This window comes from Rhinolophus sinicus, chromosome 12 (assembly GCF_057876585.1).
Source record: "Rhinolophus sinicus isolate RSI-liver-muscle chromosome 12, RSI-T2T, whole genome shotgun sequence".
NCBI lineage: Eukaryota > Metazoa > Chordata > Mammalia > Chiroptera > Rhinolophidae > Rhinolophus > Rhinolophus sinicus.
Genome location: NC_142512.1, coordinates 10,706,904 through 10,722,051, shown reverse-complemented (window position 1 = coordinate 10,722,051; position 15,148 = coordinate 10,706,904). Strand labels below are relative to the sequence as shown.

Here is a 15,148-nt window from a genome sequence, read left to right as displayed (position 1 = left end):
GCTATTTTTAAGCATTTTCTGTATGCTAAACCCTTGATGACTTTATTCCATTTAATCCTTAGAGCAAGCTCTGGAGTTACGTACAGGTCTTCTTTCCATCACCCGGAATCCCTTTGCCTGATTCAGGTGCAGATGCCACCACTTAGTAGCTAGCTGTGTAAGGTTGGGCAAACTACTCCCCCGGTCAGTGCTTCCGTTTCATCATAGAGAAATGAGGGCGATGGCTTTCAAGGGCTACTGGACAAGTGTCTGTGTTGTGTGTGGGTTCCCACCTTCAGCCACTGTCTCGACACTGAAATGCAATGGAGGCATTTTCCGTTGACTCCTTCACAGGTGAAAAGCATTCAAGATGCAATTCGAGATAAGAAGCAGCGGTTCAACTTCCTTGGGGAGGAGATTAGTCTGAACCCTTCTGTGGGGATCTTTATCACCATGAACCCAGGCTACGCCGGCCGCACAGAGCTGCCCGAGAACCTCAAGGCCCTTTTCAGGTGAGTGTCAGCCCTGCCCACGGGAGGCCCCAAGAGAAGCTTCTTTTATTTTCCTCACCAGAAAGACATGACCTATATGTTAGAGGAAATATGGGACATACCCAAAAGTAGATTTTAAAAGGCACTTTGAATGCTATCACCAGTAAAATGACTTTTTGCTTAATTGTGTTTGGTTCTTTATATGCGTGTTTGAAAGTCATACATTTGTAGTGTACATTTGTGGTCTACACACAGTTTTCTATTGTTTTGATTTTTCATTTCCTAGTCTATCATAATCATATCACAAGTAGTTCCTTCTGTTAGATATTCTTAATAAATCTCATTCATGACTGCATTTTATTCTATCATTGGTCCACAATGAAATTAACTAGTCCCCCATCGTTAAATATTAACACTATTTCTAACATTTAAAATAAATTCATGCATAATGCTGTATTACACATCTTTGTATAGAAGTCCTTTTTTTTCCTGTATGCATGATTATTTTCTTTGGCTAGCTTCCCAGAATTGGAATCATCGAGTTAACAGGGAGCAACATTTTTAAGGTTCTAGATACACATTGCCAAATTGCTTTCCAAAAAAGAGTAGTGCCGAATTATACTCCTAGTAGTAATGCACGAGCACCTCTGTTACTTTACCTTTGCCAACCATGGATAGTGCCATGTTTTAAAATCTTTATTTTAATAAGAAAACACAAATGCGTTTCCTAGCAGGGGCTGGAATCTCCATTCTTTTTTCGGAAAAGAGAAGTCAGCCCAAAAAAGAGAAAACTGAAAGATGCTTCATGGCTTCTGATTTTCCACCTACTGGCTGTGGAGCTATGACAAAGTCGAGTATGTCTCTTGTCTTTGGACTGAGACATATACTGCCCTCTGGGGACAGGGAGGCCTAGGAGGCCACTGGAAAGCTCCCTGTGTGCTCAAGCCCCTCATGCTGTTCCAGGGTGGCAAATTCCTGTATCACGGGAGTGGCATGGTATGTCCTTCTTCAGGCAGGTCCCTACTTTAACCAAAAGCTTGTTAGAATTTCAATAGGTTGTCTAGACTGGTGCCACAGAATACTGTGTGGCTTTCTATTTGTTTACACCAAGTACTTATTAAATAAGCCCTGTGTTACAGAAGATAATGGAGGTGGGTTATCACCCTGATAAAAATTATTTCTTTTATTTTTTCCCCTGAATTTATAGATAACGTATCCATAGAAGAACATTTAGGGGAAGAAAAGAGAAAAATATTTTTTAAAACAATAAATACAAACATATACTCTTAGATTTAATTCTTACAAAAGCCCTATGAGCTGGATACTATTTGTATCCCCCTTGTGCAGTGAGAAAACAGAAGGATTCAGCAAATTGCCCAGGGTAGTAACCCTAGTTACTAGGATTAGCTGTAACCCAGCTAGTTAGTAGCAGAGCTGGAGTTTGCACCCAGGCCGTCTGGCTCTGGACTCTCTGCTTCTCCCCATCTCAATACTATCATCCAGAGATAGTCAGCGTAACCATTTGGCATTCTCCTTTTCCATGTTTGTGGGCCGAGTATTTCTTTTTCAAGCTTGGTATTAGACCCTATATAGTTTAATATCCTGCCATTATTAATTAATGTCTTTTCATGTCATTAAATGACTTTTCTACAGCATTATTTTTCATGACCATATTACATTACATTCTATGGATACATAACCTTATTTCATGTTGCAAAATAATTTTGAATTTCCAAGTATTTGATTGTTCTTTTGAATTTGTAATATATTTTTATTTTACATTTTGCAATGTAAAAGGACAAATGTACTTGAATGAAACTTTTTTAAAATTTTGCATCAGTGTAGGGAAAATGGAATTAAAGACATGTAACAATCTTAGGCTTCTATTAAACACCTAATAAACTAACTAAAAATAAGTAATTTTAAAATCAAGTGTTTCTAGAGCCAGAGGTGGAAAAAAATCAAAGTAGTAAACCCTTATATAATATACACAAAAATCCCCTTCTGTTTTCTCATAGATGCTATTTTGTGACAAGGTGGGGTTAAGAAGTACTCACTTCAACCCTCAGCATTAGATACTTAGGTTTGTATGCAAGTAAGTACAGAATGAGCCCTGAGTATTTAGGCTTGGAGGAGACACGTCTTGAGGATGAGGAATAGAGAGATTCTCAGTTTTGTGTAGATACCAAGAGAGACACTTGTTCACCCTCAGCCCCTGATCTATTCTAGGCAACTTGCTTTCCTAATCTGTGCCCTGTGTAAGGCACACTGGACTCAAGTTACAAGACTTGAATTGTAGGCCCTACTCTGCCCCTATCTGCTGTCATCCATCACCTTGGGCGAGAGAATTTACTTTCTTTATCCTTAGTTAACTCATCTTAAAATTGCAAGTCTTAAATGAAATCATTGCTAAGTAAGGTCTTACCGTGTTTCCCCGAAAATAAGACCTAGCCGGACAATCAGCTCTAATGCGTCTTTTGGATCAAAAATTAATATAAGACCCGGTATTATATTACATTATATTATATTATATTATATTATATTATATTATATTATATTATATTATATTATATTATATTATATTATATTATATTCCCGGTCTTATAGTAAAACAAGACCGGGTGTTATATTAATTTTTGCTCCAAAAGATGCATTAGAGCTGATCGTCCAACTAGGTCTTATTTTCGGGGAAACACAGTAGGTTTTACACTCACAGATGCCTCCATCCCTGATCTCAGCCAGTGTCTCTTGTTTTACAAGCTCCCCTTCGACTGTGTAGTTGGAAAACTGTCTTGGCTCTCTGTCTCCCTGTGTGCAGGCCTTGTGCGATGGTTGTCCCAGACTTGGAGTTGATCTGTGAAATCATGCTGGTGGCAGAAGGATTCATTGAAGCCCGGTTATTAGCCAGAAAGTTCATCACCCTTTACCGGTTGTGCAAAGAGCTTCTCTCCAAACAGGTACACTCCCTAGTTAACTTGTAAAATCAATCGTGTGCGACGGACCCAGTCTGGATGGGTTTTGGGGCTGATGTATTAGGGAAACATACTCGATCCTTCTCATAGACAGTCACTGTGCCCATAGCATATTAAAAGATTTGAACACCTCTGTAACAAAAGGGTGTTGCTATATAGGCTATTAAAACAAAGGATTTCTGTGGTCAAATAATTTTTTAAAAATGCAATGCCTCATTGATCACCATTGGAACACTGCAGCAGCCAAGTAAAACCATTAGATGGAATCGTCTCTATATGAAGGAATATGAGATGGGAGAGTGTTGGGAAGAGAGAGTTAGGTAGGCATTGAGGAAACCCATGCCTTTCATCACTGCTTGACCTGAAATGTGGCTCCTGCCTAGGGCAGATCCCCTCACAGAAATAACACCTTAAAACGTGACCGAAAACCTTCAAGGTTTATGCCTTGGGTGGAGAATTTCTTGGTGGTAATCAGGTTACCCTGGGCTGTTCCTAATGAATTTCACTTCCCTTTGGGGTTCTCCTACTTGGATCACCTTTGCTGCCACAATGTGGGTGCTCTTAGCCCTGTGAAATCTGCCCAAAATGAATTAAAACAAACAAACAAACAAACAAACAAACTCTCCTGTTCTCTTCATACCTCCCAGGCCCCTTGCTCATTGTGTCTCTCTCTAGGTTCTCTACATCATTGACTCCCAGGCTAGCGACACTTTCACAACTCTATACCAAATCTTTCTTTTGAACGCTGAACCTGTGTATCCAATGGTCTGTACCACTGAAAAGCACCCCTGCTCAGCATCTAAAGCTCCTCTTCCTGCCAGCCCCCACTCCAAGCCTACTTCTGCATTTCCTGCTTCAAGTATGTACAGCCATCATTTACTCACTGATTCTGGAACCCTAGTTCTTGACACTTTTCCTTAGCGTCTCCTTCTAATCATGAATGAACTGTCATTCTTTCTGCCCTCTGGATATTTCTCAAGTATGTCTCATTTTCTTTGTACCACTTTAGTTCTAAGCACCCCTGTCTCTTGCTTAAACTCCTGGAACCGCCTTGCTCCTTGCTTCTCCACTACTACTCTAGTCCATCCAGCCTGTTCTTTGGCCACCAGCCAGAGTGATCATTTAAAAATGCTACTCATCATTCCTAGGATAAAGACCAATATCCTTTTCACTGTCCGAAAGAGCGTGTGCAGGGCTCCGTCTCCTGCCTACTTCCAGAGCTTCAGTTCACAGCCCTCACCATCTTTTGCTTGCTGTACCCACATTGGTCTTCTTTGAGTCTGGTGTGCAATGAAGACAAAGGACATGGTGGCTGTGCCTAGGCTAAGGATCAGACTGCCCTAAAGAAACAACATTGAAGAAGACCAGACGGAGTAGAATTCAGTCAAGCACTGATGGAAAATAAGTTCAGTCAAGGCCAGGAGGAACAGGATGTCCACAGGCTCAGGGAAGGGAAGACAGTCAAGTTCAGGTATAGCCACCACGGTCCTTGTCTTCATTGCACACTGAATTGTCCTTTGTAGCATGTATCGCAGCTCTAATTAAATAACAATCTGCTAGGAAGCTGGTAGCAGAGCTGGGACTTGAACCTCGGTCTGTCTGAGTTCAGATTCTAAGCTGTGAGCTGCCCACTCCACCATTTCCCCTACCACACCGCTCTGAGACCTGATAGCAGTGTGGTCCCCTCTCCCACAGAATCGACTATCACAACTTGTGACCACTGAGTTCTACCTTTGACAAAATTTTCAGTAACTATTTTTTAACTCCTTTTCTCAGACAGTTTGAAGGCCTCAAAGGTAGATCATGGAAGCTTAGCCTCAACCCTCTCTAAGAGCTAACATGGCTCCCTCCTGGATGTACAAGGAGTAGCTAGATAGGTTTGTGAGTGGTTCTGTTTAATCTCCTGGACCCCCAGTTCCCTGTATGTTCTGTCTGCTTTGTTGCCATCACAGCTAGAAAAGTAACGTATGTCAGTCTAGGAACCAGGATCCTGGGATCATGATCTCCTACATCATTCCTTGCTACGCCTCTGCCGTGGCCACCAACGTGACCTAATATCGATGTGATACCTGTCATGTGCAGACACCAGCCTGGCATGTGGTGTTCTGCATCCTAGCAACTCCCCTCTAACCCTCGCTGCCTTCCCTCAGGACCACTACGACTGGGGCCTGCGGGCCGTCAAGTCGGTGCTGGTGGTGGCCGGGTCTCTGAAGCGAGGAGACTCCGATCGGCCTGAGGACCAGGTCCTGATGCGCTCCCTGCGAGATTTCAACATCCCCAAGATTGTGACCGATGACATGCCAGTGTTCATGGGCCTGATCGGGGACCTCTTTCCTACCCTGGATGTCCCTCGGAGGAGAGACCTCCACTTTGAAGCTGTGGTGAGGAAGGCGGTAATGGAACTAAAGCTCCAGGCTGAGGACAACTTTGTGCTCAAGGTACACGGCGTTTCCATCCCAAGATTTGTCTCTTCATTCTTTTCTTAGACAACGGGTTATAGTTCATCCTTGACGCAAAGGGTGCTTCAGATGTGCAGATATCTGTCCACTTGGTAATAATTCATTTCAATAGCTATTTATTGGGGCACCCACGATGTGGAATGCATGGTGAGGGATACAAGAAAAAGAGAGAGCCCCAACATCAGGGAGTTCATGTTCTAACCAGAGGAACAGACACGCCTGCTCTGCTAGAGCACGCGTTTCTTTCACATGAATTACTTTATACATGATTATAGACAAGTGATATAACGGGGAGGCTACGTTGGGTCATATGCATTTCTCTTCTCTTGTAAATGTTTTGATCTGATCAGGGGCAGCCTTTTTATAAAGAACAAATCTTAGGGTAATAGGAAGAATAATGTCCCTCCCAAGATACACACATCCTAATCCCCAGAATTTGTGAATATGTTTCGTTACATGGCGAGAGGGTATTAAAGTTGCAGATAGAATTGAGGTTGCTGATCAGCTGGCCTTGAGATGGGGAGAGGATCCTGGTTTATTGGGTGGCCCAATATCATCACAATGGTCTTTATAACTGAAAGAGGGAGGTTGATGCCATGGGAGAAAGACTCACCGGCCATTGCTGGCTTTGAAGGTGGAGGAAGGGACTGTGAACCAGGAAATGTGGGCAGCCTCTAAAAGCTGGAAAAGGCAAGAAAACAGCTTCTCCCCTAGAGCTTTCGGAAGAACCAGCCCTGTCAACACTTTGATTTGAGCCCAAAGAGACCTATTTTGGAATTCTGACCACCTAACCTGTAGACGATAAATTTGTATTGTTAAAGCCTTTAAGTTTGCAGTAATTTGGTACAGCAGCAATAGAAAATGAACACATTTAGCAACAGGTACAGACTTTAAGAAAAAAAACCCTGCAACTTCAGTGTAAGTATAACTAGTTTTGTAATTGTAGAAACAATGGTGGTTTGTACTGTTTTCTAGGGAGGCTCAGGGCAGGTGAAGACATTCATTTCCCCAGACGTTAAAACAGTGGACTGATGAAGAAGGTTCCATCGAGATCAGATCTTTAGTTGTAATTCAAGTGGGTTTTATTAGAAGTGAGTATGCCCATGATCTACCTATTGAAAAAGAAAACACAGGCCCCCAGATTTAAAGCTTCAGAGGATTAGCAGGCAGGATTAACAGATATGAGGATTAAGTGTTCTAGCATTTTTTAATTAGAATTAGCAGACATTGTTGAGTTTTTAGGACTTTGGATACAAAATTCTGTAATTTTGAGTGGTCTGCCCCAACCCATTTTTCCATGAGCCTGTTATTTTTACTGTGCAATTTTGCAGAAGGTGATGTTTTCAGGATGCATAGATGCTGTTACAGTAGAAGTGCCTGCACACAAATAACTATTCCTTGAAGCAGGATATGACAGGTGCCAGAGAAGAGGGTCTGGGGTATGGGGACAAGGATGGAATTTTTTTCCTGTACAACAATGTGTTTAAGAATCACATGAATCACTTTACAGTTCACGAGAGGTTTTGTATTCTGTATCACGTTAGGTACCCCTCCAACCCCGCAAGACAGGTGACAGAGAGACACGTTACAGGTGGGGCAACAGGGATGCTGTTACTTCCTCCAAGATACTCCACTAAGCTGTTTCATGGGCGAGAAAGTGCTCCCCCTTGAGGAAGGTACAGGCCGGGGTGCAGGTTACTTCTCCACTCCAGCAGGTGTTTCTCGAACACAAGATTTTTACTGGTAGCGTTTAAGCCCTGGCTCTATATAAATAGTATTGCAAGTCGACATCCAATTTCATTTCTGGGATTACACAAAAGCAAAGCATTGCTTGGTCCTTTGCAGCTGTAATTGTTTTTGCCAGCTTGACTCTCCCGACTTCCAACCTCTCTCCTCTTAAGTTCAGTCGATAGATTTTTTTAAAGGTAGCCATGGGCAGGAGGGTCTTCCAGGTAGCGGGGAAAAAGATCAGCAAAGGGTGGATGGGGAAACAGACATGGTGCGAGCAGCAGAAAAAGGTTTTGGGGTGGTGGGGAGTGGGCAGTAGGACTGAAAAGATAACATGGAACCATGATACACAGAGGGCCGTGAATGCCAGGGGTCTGATCCTAAGAGGCGCCTCCACCCCCGAGATGAATGAAATCCAAGAGGCTCCTGAGAGGCGGTGCCCTGGGACTTGGATCAGGACAGTCCATATTCTCCCAGGCTCTCCGGGCGTCTGCTGAGGCTGTAGGACCCTCTTTCCCCAGTTTTTGCACTTTTTCCTACTCAGAATCTTACTCTCTTCCTTTCTGTTTGTCAGTTGGCCGACATCCTGTTTTCTTCCCTTGTTTTTCATAACCACTTTCTGCTCCTCTGATAAGACAGATGTTGTCTCTTAAAGGCTCTTGGAACAGATGATGTTTTCTCCCCAGTTTTTGTTTGCACTGTCCACTGAAACTTCTGAAAGTTAGTTCATCAAAAACCTGGTGAGGCTCTCGTTTGAGATGGCATCCTGTGATCCCTTAAAGGCAATAATATAAATGCAGTGGTGTTTTTGGTTGTTTTGTTTTGTTTTCTTAAGAAAGCGGAATCAGCTCATTGAAGTGTAGAAACTGGGAAGAAGATATTACAATAAATTTCAGGAAATGTGGAAAGAGGATAAAAGCAGGTTGACAGATCAAGCAGAGCAGGGGGGCTGTGGGCCAGAATGCACTTAGGAGGGGGCTCAGGGGACGAGGGGCCAGGAGGTGGCCAGCCTGCCCAGCAGAGCCCCAGAGAAGCTCTGGGCTTGGAGTTGGTAGTGAAGGAAGGCAGGGAAGAGAGAGCGAACTGAAACAGCCAGAGGGGGACCAGTAAGTCTGTTTTCCCTATTATTTTGCCACTTGGCTCCTCACACTCTTCTCCTACCTCCCCATTCTAGTCTTCAGTTCCCAAGAATACAGACCACATGCAGCAAGCATTTAGCACGCAGCCAAAAAGAAAAGTCTGAGGGAATTTAATAAACTCTTTGGGGAAAGCTATGACTGCTCTTGGATACTAGTGCCCCCCTTTAAAGCCCTTCCATTCTGTTGGAGGCCTCTCAGCTGGAAGGCCAGCCACCTTCTCACTCACACACAAGTGAAAGGACGAAGACAGAGGTCAAGATCTGACCTTGGTCACAAATCTCCTTCTCAGTCTTCCCACCCTGGGGAGAGACCTGCACACATATCCAGTAGCAGACAGCACCCATCCCAGCTCCTAGGAAGCACGGTGCAGTTCTTCATTTAAACTTGATGCTCACCAGACACTGGAGAAAACCAGCAACAATGAGGGATAAGCGCAAAGCAACAGGTGACTCAGGAAAGGAATGAAATTCCGGATGACATCAGAACATCTAGTCAGCAGTATCGAGCACTAGAGGACAAGGGCACCATTCTTTCAGTGTTCTGAGTGCAAATTGCTTCAAGACTAGAATTCTATACAAACCAAGTTATCATTCAAGGTATTTTCAAAGTCCTAAGTTTTATTTCTTATGCATTTTTTTGAATAGGTTACTTGGGGACATACTACATTAAAATGAGGATGAAAAACAAGAAAAATTTCATGGGATTCAAAACATCAATAATCAAAAAAAGAAATCCAGGCATGATAGCTATTAGAGACCTAGAAAGCTGTCAATCGAAATTAGAGCAGGAAGTCTGTAGTTTTCAAGAAAAAGGACCTCAAAAATGAATATATTCAAATCAAGAATATACTAACAAGATAAAAGTTTTTATGTATTTTATTTAGCTTCTAAGTTATGGAAAATAAGGCTTGTGTTGTGTCTTTTAACAAAGAGAAAGGAAAGCAATTAAAAACACCAAGAGAAAAAATCATGGTCTAAATTTTATTTTAAAAAGTAAATGTGGAGGAGGGTGGTAGAAGAGGGAAAAGGGGGTCAAACATATGGTGATGGAAGGAGACCTGACTCTGAACACACAATGCAACATATAGATGGTGTATTATAGAAATGTACACTTGAAACCTACATAATTTTACTAACCAGTGTCACCCCAATAAATTTAATAACGATTTTTACAAAGTAAATGTGACCTGATGTTGATCAATATATAGAGTGTAAGAAAAGAGTATCCATTTGACCTTGAAAACAATTGATGCCTAGAACGTCCTCTGACAAGTCATGACACTAGGCCCATAGAGAGAGAACACCATATATTCCAGGCAAATACTTTCTTCTGTAGTGAAAAATATCTACAGTGATAAAAATGTAAGCCACTATTGGTCTTAGAATCATGGAGAATATAGAATGTCTAAATATAAGTACAGAACAGGATGTAAATATTATCAAACACGGCAATGTAAAAGCAGAATGTATCTGAAAGAAGATAGGAGATGGAAAGATAGAAGGAAGTAGAGTGATATTTATATATTCATCTTACAAAACATACTGTCAAAAGCTTATGGATTCATAACAGAGAGTAGAAATAGCCCATTTATCAGTTGATAAGTGAATACACCAATGTGGTATGCTTGTACAGTGGGATTTGATTCAGCTGTAAAGAGGAACGAAGTACTGGTACATGCTACAGCCTGAATGAGTCTTGAAAACATCGTAAGTAAAAGAAGCCATTCATAAAATTCCACATATTTTATGAATCCATTTGTAGGAAATGTTCAAAATGGACAGATCTATGGAAGCAAAATGTATATTGGGTTGCATCGGGCTTAGGTAGGGGTGGGGGAATCGGGACTGACTGCTAATGGGTGTGGTTTTCTTCTCTTGTGGTAATGAAATGTCCTAAAATTGAATAGTAGTGATGCTTGTACAAATGTCTGAATATGCTCAAAATCATTGGATTTTATGCTTTAGAAATGTGAGTTTTATGGTACATGAATTATATCTCAATAATACTTTTGAAATGAACAAAAAGAAGTTGATGGAACTATAAAGCAATTTTAAGCTGTTGCAGTATCAGGGAATCAGTTGTTCATGAAAAAAAAATCAATGACTCTAATACAGTCTCCATTCAATAGCCAGAGCACCACTGCTACTGCCTCTTCTGTTCCCTCCTCCCCTTTCCCTCTCCTTTTCCTCCTCGATACTTTTTAATGCAATCACCTCAGGTCAGTTTCATGCTTAAAATCCTCCAAATGCTTCCTGTTGTGCCTAGAATAAAATTTCAATTACCAATTCCAGCGTATCGGATCCCTCTGTATCTCTTTTACCTTATCTGATACCACTCTGCCCCCCCCCCCCCTTTTCCCCATTCTTTGAGCTCTCTAAGCTTAGCTTACGGCTTTTCACTCAGTGTCACTCTACCTAGACTGCTATTCCTGCTGCTCTTCATATGGTTAACTTTTTGTCATTTGTATATTAGCTTAGATGTCAGCTCCTCAGAGACCCTTCCTGACCACTTTCCTCATCCTTATCTGGGAAGATCCTGCATGAGGTCCCTGAAGGATGAAAACAAGAGCCCAGATTCTCCCCTGGGTGCTTTAGGGCCCTGAATCAGAGGAACAGCAATGGCTTGGGATCGAGAAGAGAAAATTATTGATGCTATGGAAAACAAAACTCAAATTAATATCTCAATAAGTTATCTTGCCACAGTGGAAGCTAATCATCCTGCTCCCCACAAACAGCCGTTTATCTGCTCCCTTCATATTGAGCTTAGCAGTATCACTCTGCTAATTCCCTGGTTGCATGATTTGAGAATTCTTTTTGACACCCGTATAATTTGATTTTTTTTACAAAAATATAGGAGTCATCATTTTTTAAAATGTAGACTAAATAAAATATATGGGGGAAAATTTTCCACTGTCCCACTACCCTGTTAATATTTCAGTACATTTCCTTTTCTGTCCACTTTCCTCTGCTATTAAGGATCTTATTGTGCAAAATATGAAGAAACTTGATCTAAAATGAAGTTCAAATATTTTAGATCATGACATACAAAACCTTTTAAGGGGGCCATCCTTCATATTTTCAGCAAACACTTGTTCAGCACTCAGTACGTGTCAGATTCTCACTAGACACTGGCAATAGAGAGAGGGATCCCAGTCCTGCCTGCCTTCAAGGAGACGGTAATCTAATAGGGAGACAGAAAAGTAACCATTGTAACATCAATAAGTATTAGAATAAAGGATGTAGGTATGGCCAGAAGTAGGCAGAAGAAAGGATAACTTCTTAACAAAAGGCACAGTATGTTGAAAGGCGTAGACACAAGAAAGAGCATCGCTAAAGAACTCCAAGTAATTATCTACGTGAAACGTGCATGTTGGGATGACAGATAAGACTGGAGGCTGATTTGGGTTAGACTGCAAAAGAGTCTCGTCAACCAGCCTGAGGAATGGCATTTCATCACCAAAGCTATGGAGAACCACTGAAAGGACAGAGTGATGGCAGCGACATGGTAGGATTTTCATTCCAGTAAGTGCACTACCACAGTGTGGGAAGGTGAGCCTGGATGCCAGCTACAACAAGAGTAATGGGACCTTTAAGGCTACTGTTGTCCCCAGGAACTCCTTGACTCCAGCTTCATCAAACCATCTGGCCAACCACATCATGCTCTGTCACACACAAGCCTTGTTCTGTGCTATGACCCCTGCCTGGAATAGCCTTCCTGTTCATCTGCTAGGAAAATTCCTGCTCATCCCTGAAAGCCCCAGTTCAAAACCCTGCTCCTCTGTAAAGCCTTTCTTCTTCCCTTTATCTTTACAAAATCAATTGTTCCCTCCTCTTTATTCCTATAGCACTTTATAAATACCTCTATCAGAGCACTTACCACTTTACATTGTAATAATTTGTCAACATGACTCCATCACACTATGAGATCACAGAGGGCAGAAGAGTCATCCCCGAATCTCCCTCAACTGGTATACTCTCTCACACGTAGTTGGTGACTACTAATTATGTGACTGAATGATGAATAAGTGACTAAATGAATCGTGTTGCCCCTCCATTTTGGGCCTCATCAAATCTTGAGGTGAATAACCCTTCCTCTGTGGACTTCAGGTCTCACTTCAGACGCCAGCCTGGCTCACAGAAGAGCAGCTGGGATGTAGGTGAATGACAGGTCGGTCTCCCTGGCTGACTGTCGTGTCTCCCCAGGTGGTCCAGCTGGAGGAGCTCCTGGCAGTGCGGCACTCCGTGTTCGTGGTGGGCGGTGCTGGTACTGGCAAGTCTCAGGTGCTGAGGTCCCTGCACAAAACCTATCAGATCATGAAACGCCGCCCCGTCTGGACTGACCTCAATCCCAAAGCAGTCACAAACGATGAGCTCTTTGGCATCATCAATCCAGCCACACGAGAATGGAAGGATGGTAAGAGTGGGATGTCCCTAGGAGAAAGTTTTTGCTACCCTCAGAGCCTCTTGGGCAGGCCTGAATATAGTGGGGTGAACTGCAGAGGAGAGAACAGTGGACTGGTCTTTTTGGGATGGGAGAAGGAGGTGAAAAGAATCAGAGAAAGCCTCAACATGGATGGAATTAGAGGGTATTGTGCTAAGTGAAGTAAGTCCAACAGAAAGACAAATACCGTGTGATCTCACTTATATGTGGATCTAAAAGCTTGTCGATGCAGCTAGTAGTACATGGACTTCTCCCTGAACCATGTACTTTTTAACAAAGGAAATTATGTCTTCAAGTCTGTTTAGCATCTGGGATCCCTGTTTTGTTTATAATTCTTTCTAACTTTCAGCTATAGATATAGTATCATAAACTTGGTCCTAAAGATGTTTTTTACATTAACATTTTTTAATCTAGCTGGAATTTATTTTGGGGCTTAGTATGCCGTAAGGTAGAGAATCAACTTTATTTCTCCCAGATGGATAACTGAAGGAGCCAGCACTCTTTATTAAGTAAACTGTCTTTTCCTTCTGAATTTGAACACTAGCTTATCATACATAGTGTGCTCTGATTCTTGGTTTTCTGTTCTGTTCCACTCACTTCTTTATCTAATCCTACACTAATGTAATTCTATTTTGCTTACAATTATTTTATTAAATTTAATATCTGATGAGGTAAGTTCCTCCTTAATATACTTGTGTAATTTTCTTAGCTAGTCTAAGGCATTTCTTATTCCATATTAAATTTAAGCTCACATAATACAATTCAAACTTTAAATGGTGTTGGAATTTCAATTAAAGTTTTGTTTAATACATTAAATATGGAGAAATTGACAAAGAAGTCTTACATTGATCATAAATCTGTGGTTACTAAACAAGAGAACATCCAAGTAAATGGAATGTACCCTTTTAATTTTTAAAGAAAAACTTGTTAAAAATAGAAATAAACTAGAGTATATTAATACACCTTTTTCAAAATTAGACAGATCTGGTAGACAGAAAAATAAGTATAGACATAGAAAAATTGGGAAATGCACCATCAAACTCAATATATCACATAGTTATAGAAATATGCATCTTATAAATAGAAAATATTCCTTTCTTGGTTGGTTCATAGAACATTTCCAAAAATTAAAAATTTAGTTGGCTACAAATGAAGCCATAATGATTTTAAAAGTATCAATTTACAGGCCACAGTCTCTGATAATAATGCGATAGAACGGGAAACAAACAGCAAGAAAATTATCAAAAATAATTTTACTATTTCCAAATCAAGAAATGCTCACTTAACCCCTGGATTAAATAGAAAATTAAATTGCAATCCTTCTAGGAAGCAATAAGAAGAAGAACACACCATATAAAAACCTTTGGGACACATCCGAAGTCAATAAGAAAAAACTCTAAGCTCTCTGTATTATCCAAGGTAAGCAGGAATGAAGTCAGTATCCATCCTAAGAAATTATTCAAAGAGTATTAAAAATCTAAAGAAAATTGAGGAGAAACAAACTAATAAATATAAAAGCTGAAATAAGTAGGAAGAAACAAAAAATCATATTAAGGATAAATAAATATAAACATTGATTCTTTGTAAAGACAATAAGTTTATTATGAGCATGATTAATGGGAGCAAAGAGTAAACATATATAAGATTAGGAATTAGAAGATATTACATATAGACAAGATTAAAATAGAAGAGAACACTTAATTAAATTATACATATTTGAACAGTTAGAATACATGATCCCCTGGCAAAATACAAATTAACCAAATAAACCCCAAAAGAAGTAGAAAACAAGTAAACTAATGAAAAGGAAAATTTTGCATAGTAGCAGAGCCCCCCAAAAAAAATCCAGATATAAAACAAATAAGTCATGGGGATGTAACATGCAGCATGGGGAATATAGTACTCAATAACATTGTGAAAACACAGTACGGTGTCAGATG

The 15,148-nt window shown here is 40.9% G+C and overlaps 1 protein-coding gene across 3 annotated transcripts in view; it reads left to right on the top strand.

The window, feature by feature from the left end:
* The window catches only part of DNAH9 (dynein axonemal heavy chain 9), a 316,438-nt gene that overhangs the window by 137,173 nt on the left and 164,117 nt on the right, over positions 1 to 15,148 (top strand). For all 3 annotated transcript variants that reach the window (XM_088801911.1, XM_088801910.1, XM_088801912.1), the window contains exons 29-32: positions 334 to 491; positions 3,289 to 3,427; positions 5,593 to 5,880; positions 12,971 to 13,181. In XM_088801911.1, coding sequence (XP_088658037.1) covers positions 334 to 491; positions 3,289 to 3,427; positions 5,593 to 5,880; positions 12,971 to 13,181 — 796 coding nt within the window. The remainder of the gene's footprint in view (positions 1 to 333; positions 492 to 3,288; positions 3,428 to 5,592; positions 5,881 to 12,970; positions 13,182 to 15,148) is intronic.